This window comes from Astatotilapia calliptera, chromosome 3 (genome assembly GCF_900246225.1).
Source record: "Astatotilapia calliptera chromosome 3, fAstCal1.2, whole genome shotgun sequence".
Lineage (NCBI taxonomy): Eukaryota > Metazoa > Chordata > Actinopteri > Cichliformes > Cichlidae > Astatotilapia > Astatotilapia calliptera.
The window spans coordinates 50,509,730-50,524,344 of NC_039304.1; the positions used below are offsets into that span (position 1 = coordinate 50,509,730).

General features: G+C 42.1%; 2 protein-coding genes across 5 annotated transcripts; both read left to right on the top strand.

The window, feature by feature from the left end:
• Positions 1 to 650: 650 nt before the first annotated feature.
• Positions 651 to 1,963, top strand: LOC113019697 (P2Y purinoceptor 14-like). Its single transcript, XM_026163512.1, has 3 exons — positions 651 to 749; positions 852 to 1,102; positions 1,279 to 1,963. Exons 1-3 carry the CDS (start codon positions 651 to 653, stop codon positions 1,961 to 1,963), a joined length of 1,035 nt encoding a protein of 344 aa, XP_026019297.1.
• Positions 1,964 to 6,963: 5,000 nt separating this feature from the next.
• LOC113019699 (P2Y purinoceptor 14-like) lies at positions 6,964 to 11,994 on the top strand. 4 transcript variants are annotated; one of them, XM_026163517.1, is made up of 4 exons: positions 6,964 to 7,079; positions 10,411 to 10,519; positions 10,623 to 10,882; positions 11,184 to 11,994. In XM_026163517.1, the coding sequence occupies exons 2-4, from the start codon at positions 10,433 to 10,435 to the stop codon at positions 11,848 to 11,850; spliced, it is 1,014 nt and encodes a 337-aa protein (XP_026019302.1). In that variant the 5' UTR covers positions 6,964 to 7,079; positions 10,411 to 10,432; the 3' UTR covers positions 11,851 to 11,994. The 4 variants fall into 4 exon arrangements, with proteins under 4 accessions (XP_026019302.1, XP_026019301.1, XP_026019300.1 ...); XM_026163516.1 differs by lacking the exon at positions 6,964 to 7,079 and adding an exon at positions 7,139 to 7,317; XM_026163515.1 differs by lacking the exon at positions 6,964 to 7,079 and adding an exon at positions 7,827 to 7,963.
• The last annotated feature ends 2,621 nt before the right edge of the window (positions 11,995 to 14,615 follow it).

Consider the following 14,615-nt stretch of genomic DNA (forward strand, 5'->3'; position numbering starts at 1 on the left):
CTCACTCCTGCCTTTCCTTCTCTCCTGCTGCCTCCTAACATATGCCCTCCCTGCTTTTCCTTTGTCTTTGCCCCACAGTTTCCACCAAGCACCCTGTTGGTCAACAGCACTGGAGGCAGTGGTTGACCAAATTGTATTAAAAGACTGCTGCCACTATTGAGATGTTTAATTACATTTGATTGATGTTGATTTCTTTCCAAAGAGTTTGAATAACAGATGATGTCACTAGCAATTTCCTATACAGTATTTGCATTTGCGTTAATTTTGTCTTTAAGGCTTGTTCATCATGTAAAAAACAAGTATAACTGTTGTGCATTGAATTGAATTTAGGTAAACTGTCAGTAAACTCCACCAGAAGGGAAAGTGCTGTTTAAAAAGACAAATATGGTGGATTTTAGCACTTATCAGAATTTAATAACATTGGTTTAACTCTGATTTAACAAAACAAACTAAGAAATTATGAAGTATTTTAATGAAGATGGTGTATTTAAGACTCCTATTTAATCTTAATCTTTTTATCTATCTATTGTTTTACTGTACACCGAGGGCCATGGGAGCATTGCAATTTCAAATTCCTGTGTATGACTGTAAATATGGTCTTTGACAATAAAGCTAACTTTGAATTTGTATTTTTTTTTACCTTCAGAAACATGGCCGACTCAAACAACATCACTTCAAACCAGACCTGTGTTATGATCGTTACATCAGTCAGCACTTTCTTTATACTGGTCTACAGCATGGTCTTTCTGGTAAGTTTCAAATCTTCAGACTATGCTCTGTTAGAAATGGGTTTAAGGATCACAGTGCATGTACCAAGGTAATGTTTCTTCCATTGTCTATGTCCTGCTTAGGTGGGTTTACTTCTCAATTGCTTCATCATGAAGTTATACTTTCAACAGCAAGCATCTAGTAGCTTAATGGTCTACCTGAAGAACCTGACAGCTGCTGACTTCCTGCTCTGCCTCTTTCTACCGCTCCGTATCGTCCACTATGCCAGGAATTCTGTTCCCATTCAGAGACTCTACTGCACCTTTGGAGCTTCTGCCATCTTCCTTAACATGTACGCCAGCATCATATTCATGGGGTACATCGCTGTTAACAGGTAAGGATTTCCGAATGCAGTTGATGTCAATTTCAAAACTATATTAATGGGTCGACTACAAATCCTGCACTCCTGAAAAGAGAATGGTGGTGTCTTTTAGTCTCAATGACTTTTGTAGATTTAGCAGAACTATTACTGCTTAGTGAAGTACTGCTTCCTTTCTCTTCTTTCCTCAGGTATCTGAAGATTGTCCATCCTTATAGGACTCACTTCCTCCAAACAATACAAGCAGCCCGCAAGATTTCTCTAATCACCTGGTTGATTCTGCTGGCTCCCACAGTTATCTACAACATCCTGCTTTTGATCACTCAGCCACATGTATCTGCAGGTCCTGGTTGCTGCAGTGCCTTCTTTAGTGAATTCGGCAGTGTGCTCCACAAAACACTCCATGCTGGCTGCATTAGCATCTTCCTGTTGGTCTTCATATCCCTGGTCTTCCTCTACTACAGCATCTCCCGCAGGGTGTTGCTGGTACAGCAGAGGCAGCTGGCCTCCTCTGGCTGCGAGAAGCTCCTGAAGTCTCGCAGGAACATGTTAGTGCTGGTCAGCATCTTCTGTATTTGTTTTGTTCCCCATCACCTGGTTCGCCTTCCTTTTACTTTTCTATGCAGCAAGGGCTTTGTTGGTCAGGTGTTATACTACTTGAAGGAGGTGGCTACCTTAGTGTCAGTTTTCAACATCTGCGTGGATCCTGTTGTTTACTTTTTTCTCTGTAAGGCTTTTCGGGCCCAGTTGAGCCAGAAGACAGCATCGCTGAGAGCACATGTCAATATTCAACAATCAAAGGAGGAGAATGAAAACACTGAGCAACAGCTTATCATCCTCCAATCAACAGCAACGAGTCAAACCAGTGAGCTGTGAGGAAAAGTTCAACATTTTTCAAAATTAAAACAGACACCTACACAGACATCATTGATGTTTATATTTCTATCTTATGGCTATTAGTACAATGGCTGTTTTAGCTAGAATAAATTACATGGGTGTTTTCATCCTGTCCACATGTGCAGTATTGAAAAAATATCTCTGTCCGCAAGTAAATGCAAAAAACGAAGTCAAACGCTGTTAAGAACATGCCAAATCATTTTTTTTTGTGTGTCCTGTTTGGATCTTTTGCCATCAGAATTGTTGTCTTAAGGCCAAGAAAGATGCGAAGTGGATTTATTTATTTTCATCATGGCCTTGCCATATTGGTCCATTTGATTGACCTTTATTATAATTATGTATTTATTTTACAAACGGGACAGACATGACTGGGGGATGGGACAGAGAGAAAGAATGAAAGAAAGAGAGGGAGAGAAAGAAAACCAGAGGGAAGTAGAGACGGTGAGAAAGGGGGGAGGAAAGAAAGAAAAACAAACAAAACACCTGGATCACCTGTATGGAGAAAAAAAACAGAAGAAAGAAGAAGAAGAAAGCAAAACCAAAAAAAGAGCAACATAATAAAAACAGCACCATCACAATAAACTAGCTAGCAGTAGATAACAGTAGATACTAAATACTAAACGATATTGTGCAGCACGCAAGATAGACAGCGCACAATGTGCTTTGAGGCAGCAGCCAACAAAGGTGTAGTCCGCGTCTGTGAACACCCGTGTGTACACCTGTGTGCACACCTGTGTGGATCAGCACGCTTGTATTCCAAAGGTTTCTCCATGTAACGATCTGCTAGGGAGTGTGGGGAGCCACAGCCCCGTCCTCCAGGGCATGAAGCAGGTATGGAGGAGATCCAGGCCCCAGATATCTAGAGGCCCCAGAGTACGAGGACCGAGGAGGACCACCAAAAGGGGGGGAACCGTGCCACCCTCCTGGGAAGAGCTGAGTAGAGCCCCAAACGAGAGGTCACCCAGCACCTACGGAGCAGAGGCCAGAGGGGGTTGCAGTGGCGTGCCCGCGGGCTCTGCCGGCAGCCAGCTGTGCCAGAGAGGACCGAGCTTCAGGCACAGAGGCCAGAGGACTGTTAAATTTCAGACACTTTGATAAGTCTTCACATATCTCACGCCAAAACTTTTGAACTGGTGGACGGAACCAAAGAGCGTGGATGTAATTGTCCGGTGTATTTGCTGTGCAGTGTGAGCAGTTGTTGGAAGGCGTATAGCCCATCTTGGACATCCTATGACCAGTATAGTGCACTCTGTGTAATATTTTGCATTGTATTAATTGCAAACTGGGATTTCTGATCCACTGAAAGGTTTTTAAGTATATCTGAGACCAAAGGTTTTGGTCTAAGCTGATCGATAAATCTGCTTCCCATTTTGCAATAGGAAGGGATATTGATTCATCCATTTTAGAACGTGTTCTGTATATTTTAGACAATAATTTGGGGGGTTTTAGACTAAAAAATTGTACCACACTTGGTGGTGTTTGTAATTCAGCTTCACTGGGATTTAATTTCTTTTTTTACTATGGATTTAATTTGTTGATATTCCAAAAATTGTTTCTTGTTGATCCCGTATTGTGTAACTAGTCTGTCAAACAAAATAAAGTCTGTTCCTTCCAATATATGTTCCAAGTATTTAATTCCTTTGCAACTCCAATCTGGAAAGTTTATCATATTATTGTTTTGTAATATGTCCGGATTGTTCCAGATAGGTGTACGTTTGCATGTCATTTTTAGAAACTCCCACCATGCTGTCAGAGAAGAGCTGATATTGATGCTTTTAAAATATTCATGTCATTTGATGTTTGAGCTGATAAATGGTAGGTCTGAAATTTCTGTGTTATTACATAGTGCCTGTTCTACATCTATCCAAGGTTCATCTAAGAGGGTGTGTTTAAACCATCTGGAGATGAACTGAAGCCTGTTGGCTAAAAAATAGTGATTAAAGTTAGGCAGATCTAATCGTCCTATATCCTTGGTCTTTTGTAATGTTTTTAAGCTGATATGTGGGGGTTTATCTTTCCAAAGGAATTTAGAAATATACGAGTCTAACATACGAGTTGTATGAAGTACAGTTATACAGAAATGTGAACTATGCAAGTTCTAAACAGTTGTAGGATTAAAAATTATCGTATGTACAGAATGATTATTTACACAGAGCTATACGGTAGTGCAGTTAAGATAAGTGAGATATGTGGATAATTCCTACAGAGGCTATATAAAGTGCCAGTGGTTGTGAGTGGTGGTTCAGTCCATGTTATTATTGTGTGTTTGAGGGTACAGTTGTCCATTGTGTGTGTGTGTGTGTGTATGTTCAGTCCATGAGTTTAACGTGGGTCAGATGTCAGGAGGCAGAGTTCAGGAGTCTGACAGCTGTGGGGAAGAAGCTGTTCCGGTACCTGGTGGTCTTAGTCCGGAGGCTCCTGTAGCACCTTCCAGAGGGCAGGAGGGTGAAGAGTCCATGTGATGGGTGACTGGGGTCTTTGATGATTTTCCCAGCCCTTTTCAGACACCGCTTCCTGTAGATGTCCTTTATGGCAGGAAGTGGTGCTCCGGCGATGCGCTGGGCAGTTTTCACGACCCTCTGCAACGCCTTCCGGTCCGAGGCAGAGCAGTTCCCGTACCAGACTGTTATACAGTTGGTCAGGATGCTCTCGATGGTGCAACGATAGAAGTTCACCAGGATGTCTGAGGACAGGTGGTTCTTCCTCAGAGTCCTCAAGAAGAAGAGGCGCTGGTGAGCCTTCTTGACCAGCTTGGAGCAGTTGGTCGTCCAGGTGAGATCCTAGGAGATGTGGACTCCCAGGAACTTGAAGCTGCTCACACGCTCCACAGCCGTCCCCTTAATGTGGATGAGTGGATGTGGGTCAGCATTCCTCCTGTAGTCCACGATGAGCTCCTTGGTCTTCTCGGTGTTAAGCAGCAGGTTGTTTCTGTCGCACCACTCAGCCAGACGATCCACCTCCTCCCTGTAGGCGGCCTCATAATTGTCACTGATGAGGCCAATCACCGTGGTGTCATCTGCAAACTTAATGATGGTGTTGGAACCATCAGCAGGTCTGCAGTCGTGGGTGAAGAGGGAGTAGAGGAAAGGGCTCATCACACAGCCTTGTGGTACACCGGTGTTCATTGTGATGGTAGATGAGCAGCGGTTATCCAGCCGGACATGTTGGGGGCGGTTGGTCAGGAAGTCCAGTATGCACAGTCCAATATGCACTGTTGTAAATTTTGACTAGCAGTTAGTGGGGATAGGTTAATTGATTAATCTAAATTGCCCATAGGTGTGAATCTGTGTGTGAATGTGAGCGCGAATGGTTGTCTATGTCTCTATGTGTTAGCCCTTCGACAGGCTGGCGACCTGTCCAGGGTGTACCCCGCCTCTCGCCCTATGACATCTGGGATAAGCTCCAGCGCCCCCCGCAACCCTGAAAAGCAGAAGCAGAAGCGAATGGATGGATGGATGGATTTAAATTACTTTTATTTATTTTTTAAATTCAGTTCAGTATTATTTCTATAGTGCCAAATCATAAGCTTGAAAGGGCTTTGTATTCCAGGGCAAAGGCCCAACAAAAATAGAGAAAAAACCCCAAGGCTAATTTACACCATTTACCACCATTGAGGCCTGCTCTCATAAAGTGTCATAGGTTTTACTCTGTCTGTAAAGCTGGTTTTCAGAAATATAAGATTTTAGAGTACCATCTTTAGCCAGTATAGTGTGACGTCACCAGGTTGGTTGGTTGGGGCATATAGACTTCGCTAACATAAAGTAATGTAACTAATGACAGAACCAATAACTCACTAGAAAACAAGGACGCTGAAACTAAAAATGAGTCTGAGAGGTTGGTTTTTGTTCTGTCCCTGAGTGCAACAATGAGCTTTATGTTAATCAAGAAATCAAGAATAAGGTGTCTACTTTAACTGTCTGTTTCAGTGGTTCTTATTGTTTGTCTATTGCATATCAGTCTTTCCTTTGCACATGATATAATTAGTTGCCTAACATAAACTAGTGTAAGTCTGTTAGCCACAACCAACCAGCCTGGTGACATCACATTCTGTACTGGCACTAGATGGTACTAAACATGTTTTAAAAAATTAAAGTTTTAACATGTATTTTTAAAATCCAACTTTACACACAGAGTTAAACAGATGATAATTTTTGGAGTTAGCCTTTAAATGTGTAGTGTTCACTGATTTTATCTTTGTTTTTTTGTGAACAGTATTTCCGGGTTGGTTTGCTGATTTGTCTGCTGGTTCACGCCTTACATTCAGAGTGTGCGATGTTGTCACATTCTTAGAATATTATGGGCTTGACCTTTGAACTGTTCCCTGTTTGGGCAGAACATGGTGGAAGTGCAGACGACAGCACTGTGAGTTGCAACAGAAAAGCAACAGGAAGTGATACAACACGCCTTAATGCATACATTACAGCACCCAGTGAGTGAAGTGGAGAGACACGAGACTCCGCAGAAACAAAAGATATAAACCTTACTTCTGTAGTGCTCAGTGCCATTATCATCACCATCACCATTATCTGACAGTGGGGATGGAGGTTGTATTTATTTTAACTGTGTGATAGCTAGCCAATATTACTTGGTTTTCAATTTTCCAACTGATGAGGGGAATGAGGAAGGCCTGCAATGTTATTATAGGTGTCAGTAAAATAATACATTTTGGCAAACCTGAGAAATCTGCAAAGTGGCCACTCTGTGTGTGTGGCAGTGTGTTTGTATTGAGTTCAGCCTCGTATTGACCTTTGAGCTCAGCAGAAGCCCTGGTGTAATGGCCCTGGCAGTATTTCGGTCATAAATCCTATAAATATGAATTATGACCACTAAATCCATATGTCTGGACTGTAGTTTACATGTGTGTTCTGTACCTTTAAGAGTCCTTTTTCTGATTAAGTGGGCTGTTTGGGGTTGGCTTGAACATGGCATCTGCTGATTGGACCCCACTGCCAACTTAGCCACCTCAGAAACTCTGGCAGCATCAAGCAGCAGCAGGCCCGTCTTCCACCGCCAAATTCATAGTGTTTTTTCTTGTGCGTGTGTTCTGACACACATTTATATATAGTATTGGAAAATAGCTCTGCTTATTGTTCAGGTAGCACTTTTTTGGAATAGATTTTTTGTTTGTTATTTTGAACTTGGTTCACCCTGGGGTTTTGGTTCAGTTTTGGTACGTTCGCAGTAGCAATACACTTCACCTTTATCTGTGAATTGGCTACTAGGTGTGTGGCTTTGGGAACCAGGGCGGGGAAACACTTTTTTAAATGGGATCTATGACACTGGTTTCACTGAATTCATCTGCGGCGAGAACACAAAACCTCAATAGCCTAAAGGTACTGTCCTAATCTACCAGTTAAGGCCACCAGCAAAAAACTTAACTAGAGAAAAATCTGTGGTTATAGTCTCTGACTATCACCTGCTAAACTATTTATTTTGAAGATTGACCTGTTGTTTCGTCTCTAGTTTAGTTGTTGTCACTTTCATCTTCACCAAAGCAGGTGAAATGAATTCACAACTTACTTGGAGAGACTGATACCCTTGATGTGACTTTGTGTTGCACTGTGATACACATACTGATGATAAGTGTATAAACAGTACTTTGTTTTAAATCATCATTTAAAAACTGCGTTTTATATCTATTCGAGTTATCTGTGTCAAATATTAAAATTGTGTTGATGATGCGAAACACTTAAGCGTGAAAATATATTTAAAAAAATTAAAAAGACATTACAAAGGAGGCACAGAATGATTCCCAGCATTGTATATGGCCTGTTTATCACAACTAATCATAAATGAAGTGTCAGCTTTCTGTGCAGCAATTTCAGTGGTTTCAAACAGGAAACACGTCAGAGATCAGGGTAGAGCTGCAGTTACTGTGTGTTTTCTGATTTACAATGATACCATTAAACCACGAAGACATATTGACTGAAGTAGCGTTTCGTGCTGACAGAAAACTGCAGAGGGATACATCAAATACAGGTGAGTCCAGCTGGTTTCTCAGACTCACATTTATTTGTACTTCTGCTGATTAAAAAAACAAAAAAACTGAAAAATGATTATCTTTAACATGTGGAGCAAAAACAGTCAATGATCAGCACCCACAACTAACATCCGTGTTCAAGAGACCAATCTGATCTCATGATTCTAAATTTGACTAAGGCCTGGGCCAAAACTACCAATAGTTAACCATGATCCAGATCTGGACTCAGACCTATCTTTAGAATAAGTCTGAGGCCATTTCTAGTTAACTCTGCACAGCTTTTCTCATATTTACGGTAGGATTATTTTTAATCTATGCAGCCTAATTTGTTTGTCTTTATGGAAGTCAATGCACGTACACAGGAAACTCACAAATTAGTCGTGTGCATTGTAACTGATACCACATGATGTTACTCAGCAATTAAATAACCTATTCAGAGCATGGGTGAAAACACAACTCTGCAAGGAGATGAGATGTAGAAATTCAGATCAAAGTTCAAGTAGTAAGTCTGGCAAATCATGAGAGATAACGGTTAAAGATGAGATTGTTTCAATGTTAAATAGAGGGAAGAAGGATGCCATGCAGTAATTAACACTGTCATCTCGCTGCAAGATGGTCCTGGGTTTGAATCAAATCTGGGGCCTTTTTTTGTCCAGTTTCCTGGTGTTTGTTTCTCTGGTTACTCTGGCTTCATACCACAGTCTAAAGACTGAGGTTAGATTAACCACTGATTCTACATTGACCGTGAGAGTAGAGAGAGTTCACCACCTTGGCCTTCCTTGTTGTAGTAGACCTCAGTCTCTATTGATCTTGTGCTTAAGGCTCATTCCTGAGCTGGCACGTGCTTTCTTTCAGCCCAGCTTTCTCCAGCCATTAGTAAGATTTCTCAGTGTGAGTCATGTCTTTTGTCTGCTGGCAGTACATGCCATGCAAAGACCTGTCTTTCCATGGCGATTTTTCTTCTTGCTCCTCTTCTTTCTTGAGTTTCTGCTGCCTGAGACATTCACTGAGCACATGGTCAGTAGTGGCCATCTTCCTAATATACCACACATCTGTTGTTTCATCCAATTTTAGTCATATTTAAAGCAACAAATCACAAAAACAGTTTCCTTAGCTTTATATCTTCAGGTACAATTATACAGAGAAACCACCAATAATCATGTGCCCCCTTTGCGTAAGCACTTTGGCGACAGTTGGAAGGAAAAACTCCCTTTTAACAGGACTTCCTTTTAACTCAGCAGAACCAGGCTGTATGATTCAGTAGCTTTTAGAATCACTTTTAGCAGTAATGTGAAGTAATGGTTTTCTGCATGGCTTTGTCAGACTCTCACATTGTTGTGGAGCTCTATTGGCTTTCTTTTCATGCTTCTTTGAGGTTTGCCGTCTCTCAATCATTCTGATGTTGATTTGCTGCTGTGCTTAGGATCTTTGTCCTATTGACGGTCTCACATTTGACTCCTATAATACTATATTTGACTATAATACTTTGGTATGCAGAGGAGTTTATGGTCGACTCTGTGACTTTAAGGTGCCCAGGTCCCGTGGCTGCAAATCAAACCCTAATCATCACTCCTCCACCACTGTTCTAATAGTTAATGATACCTTTTGCTGAAATGCTGGGAATGCCAAACATGGTGCTGCCAAATATCTGCACTTCTGGCTGCTCTGTACAGAAGTCTTGTGGTTTGTTTAGAAGTAACTTCCCAAGCCTAAGCCATGTTGCCATATTCTTTATGAGGAGAAGAGGCTTTCTCCTGGCGGGCACTTTCAAACAAACCATAGTTGTTCGGTCTTCTTTAGATTGTCTGTCACGAACTTTAACATTTATCATGTTCACAGTGGCCTGTGGAGTCTGACATATATCTCTTGGGATTTTTTCATAGTTTTTCTGAACATTGCACCATCTGACCTTAGGGTGAACTTACTTAGTTTGACCATCATCACATGGTGGCATGGTGGTTTGCACTGTTGCCGCACAGCACGAAGGTCCTGAGTTCAATTCTACCATCAGGCCGGGGTCTTTCTGTGTGGAGTTTGCATGTTCTCCCCGTGTTCGCGTGGGTTCCCTCCGGTACTCTGGCTTCCTCCCACTGTCCAAAGACATGCAGCTTGTGGGGATAGGTTAATTGATTAATCCAAATTGCCCATAGGTGTGAATGTGGGAGTGAATGTGAGTGTGAATGGTTGTCTGTCCCTATGTGTTAGCCCTGTGACAGACTGGTGACCTGTCCAGGGTGTACCCCGCCTCTCGCCCTATGACAGCTGGGATAGGCTCCAGCACCCCCGCGACCCTGAAAAGGATAAGCAAATGGATGGATGGTTTCACTTTGAGTTACTACATCAAACAAAGACACCATGAAGATAATTTCAAAGATTAAAATAGCAATTATACATAATTTGTTGCAAAATGATGTATATGTGAGGTGGATTTTTGTTTCCGCTCCAGAAACATCACTGACCAAAATACCATGACTTCACCTTCCAATGAGACCTGTGAGGTTAAGGATATTTCAGCCAAACCTTTCTTTATACTGGTCCACAGTTTGGTCTTTCTGGTAAGTTTCAAATCATCAAATTGTGCTCTGTCAGAAATTGGTTTGAGGTTCCCAGTGCATGTACCAAAGTCCTGTTCTCTCCATCCTTTCTGTGTTTCTTTAGGTAGGTTTACCTCTCAATGGCTTCATCATGAAGTTCTACTGTTGTCGAGGTCGAAAGCAGGCGTCCAGCAGCTTGAAAGTCTTCCTGAAGAACCTGACAGCTGCTGACTTCCTATTCTGCCTCTGTCTGCCACTGCGCATCACTTACTATGCCAGAAGCTCTGGAATAATCCCGAGTCTCTACTGCAGCTTTGGAGCTTCTGCCTTTTTCCTCAACATGTATGCCAGCATCATATTTATGGGGTACATTGCTGCCAACAGGTAAAAAAAAAAACCTTTATAGTGTTGTTAAGTACAACACTGGGTGTTACATCAGTAAATGTAGCTTGCCATCACCAGTGTGTGAATGTGTGTGTGAATGGGTGGATGACTGGATATGTAAAGCGCTTTGGGGTCCTTAGGGACTAGTAAAGCGCTATACAAATACAGGCCATTTACCATTTACCATTTAAATCCTGCAGTCCTAATTAAAGCATGAATGCATTTTTTAACTTAATGATTTTGGCAGCACTGTGGCTGATTAGTGAATTTGTCTATTGCCTGCTTTTGCTTCTCTCTTCAGGTATCTGAAGATCGTCAATCCATCAGGAACTCGCGTCCTGCAGACAGTACGAACTGCCCACATAATCTCTGCGGTCACCTGGGTTTTTCTTCTGGCTACAGCAATTTCTTACAGCAATCTGTATTTGATGACTCAGGAATCTCTGACCTCTAACTCCAGCCGCTGTGATCCCCTCTTTAGTGAATCAGTCAAGTTGTTCTTTAAAATCATCCAGGTTCTGTCTGCCATCATCTTCCTCTTAGTCTTCATATCCCTGGTCTTCTTCTACTACAGCACCTCCCGCAGGGTGTTGCAGGCACAGCAGAGGCAGCTGGCCTCCTCTGAGAAGCTCTTGAAGTCTCGTAGAAACATGTTGCTGCTTGTCAGCATCTTCTGTGTTTGCTTTGTCCCCTATCACCTGGTTCGACTTCCCTTTACTTTTCTGTCGGGAAACTGCACAGTAGGTCCAGTGTTGTACTACCTGAAGGAGGTGTCCACCATGGTCTCAGTTTTCAACATCTGCCTGGACCCTGTTGTTTACTTTTACCTCTGTAAGGCTTTTCGGGCCAGGGTGAGAAAGTTGTCCAGGAGAGCCAACATTCAACAAGTGAGTGAGGGGAGTGAGAGCAGCAAGGAGCAGTTTGGCATCGTTACATCAACAGCAACGTCTCAAACCAATGAACTGTAGGAAAACTTCCATATTTTATGTACAGCCTTGTTTTGTGTGTGTGTGTGTGTGTGTGTTTTTTCTTTCTCTTTTTTTGTCACGTGAGTTCTGTGCAATCATGCTTATCCACCCCAAATCTTTACAAATAATATAGTTTCTGCTAAGCTTATTTAAACATATCATGAAGAACTTTTTACCTTTCTGCAATATGTTTTTTTTTTTATTATTTTATTCATAACAAAAATTAAAGCATAGATAATTGGTGTTGCTTAAAAAAAAAGAAATCTCAGGTTTTTTTTTCTACTTGGCTGTTTTCCAGAAATGTTTCATTTCATTTTGATGTGTATTGTAGGAAATGCACTGAATAAAGCGACAATGTTTTGAGGTTGGCATGTGCACATCATCATGATTTATATTCGTGAGCACATTCAGTCACATCATGATTCAAATATACTTGATTATAAAGAGCATTGTTGTACTGACTTCTTTTTTTAACTCATGAATCAGTTGTTCCACACCGTTTTAGTCAAAAGGACCTATATGCATCTATAGGGTCATATACGGTAGCTCTAATTCATAACAGAAGTTATCTCAAGGCATTTTAGCTAATGCTTTGGATTTGGTAATCTCACAGTCTAAGAAGGCTAACCTGCAGTCTCCATATCCTCCCTGGTGAATTTGATGTATTGGTCCACTGAGTTAATGTGATCTGTGAAATGTAGGATGTCCTGAGATTTGATTTTCACCCAGGTGTCATCCACATATCTGAACCAATGGCTTTGTGGTGTTCCAGGGTAGGATAGCAAAGCCCTCTTTTCCACTTCTTCAATCGATCAATCAATCAATCAATCAATCAATCAATCAATCAATCAATCAATCAATCAATCAATCAATCAATCAATCAATCAAGGCTTCATTTGCTATGTCCAGGTTGCCCTGCAGTGAAATAGGACACCCCCCCCCCCCCCTCCCCCGATCTTACACACACAACACAGACATCACATGGGGATACAGGTCGAAGATCGGTAGTGTTACAGAAAAAAAAAACACTGAAATATACACAACAATGGGAAAGTAAAAGAGGAAAAAAAGTGACCTCTACTCATGCTGGGCTCCTGGGAGGACAGCATGAGCACAGGAAACAAAAAAACTCCTCTGCACAAAAAGCACATAAATGTCCACAGCACAACATTATGGAACACGTGACAAGCCACAGGGTCGGGTGGGGGGTGAGGAGTAATCCGAAGCAAACACAGCAGCCATCCTGTCCAGCGCTACCATTCCAGCCTGGGCTCAGGCCCGCCTCGTGTTCCCAGGAGGGAACAAGCATCGAAGGCGTTTGGAAAGGGAGGGGGGATGAGTGTGTGCATATCAGTGTATATGTATGTGTGTGCGTGTCCAGAGTTCAGCTGAGACAGTGTCCTTCGCCCTGCTAGGCTAAGTAAACAGTCTTCCAGCCAACCCAAGTGGCCTTGCATGGAATGGGAAGGCACAGACTAAACACAGTTGTTATCAGGGTGTTGTTGTTCGGCTCCAGTCTTGCAACCACAGCTGGTGCCGAAAGGGTATCCACAAGAAGTGATGGTGGTTTTAACTTTTTACTTTAGTGCAAACAGCTCATATGAATTTCAAAGCAGTTCTAACACTGGTCTCTCAATCTCCCGTTGGAGAGCCGCGAGCTTCGCCATACTTGGGTTCTGTGATGTTGTCATTCTTGTGCTCAAAGAGCCAATTCTGGGAACTCACGACCACAGTGAGCTTCTCCAAGATGTGATCCAATTTGCGCTCAGAGGTGTTATTCTGAGTATTCACAGCAGCCGTAGCCTTTCCAAGATCTTATCCGTGCCGACTCAATGAGCCCATTTTGAGAAACTCACGCCTCTCCCATCGTTTCAATCCCAGCAGGCAGCCTTAAGTCTTCGATAAGCCAGGGCCAAGCCAGCTCCAATCAGCCAGAACCCTGTTACCATGGTTCCAAATAGGTAGATATCTTCAGCACTCAGGCTCACCCAAGCCCAGACTTCTCGTTGAGAAAGGGGTGTCAATTGCATTTAGGGACCAGTTGATCCAATCCATAATTCCTCTTTTAGGTTTTAGAGAACAGACTGTGAGAGATTGTTCCAGGGAAAAGTAATACAAAATACACGAGACTAGACAAGGACATAAGAGGCTAAGCAGGGAAGCTAAGGGAGAGGAGGAGGAGGAGAAAAGTGTGACCGCCTTTGTCAAGAGCAAGAGCAGAAAAAAAAATTGGCCATTGTACAAATTGGCCATGATGGGTGAAACTGGGGAGCCCATTGCACACCCATGTTTCTGCCTGTAGAACTGACCCTTGTATGTGAAGTAGGTGCACACAGTTCCAAAAACAAACACACTTGATTGTGATCCACTAGCGGGATTTGTCTCGGCGTCACAGCAAAGCTCAATCTTTTTTTTTTCTGTTCTGCAGCTCAAGACTGTTTATGGACCCTAACATGTGAGACTTTGATAAGGTCAGAGATATTTAAGTTGTAAACTTTGTGTTTTCTTTAGTTTTCACGGTGTCTGAAGAAAATAAGAGAGAGAAATAAACTTCAGAAGACATCAGTAGGTGTGGCCACTGTTTGTTGGACCCTGTAGTTACAATACTGGTTAACTTGAACATATTTACTTTATTTTATTTACATTCAACATGTCAGTATTGAGCATAACTAACTCTCAGTAAAATCACAAATAAGTTATGTTATGTTTAACATGGGTTATATTTTGATCGGTGATTAACCAACTACACCACTACTTCTTTTATT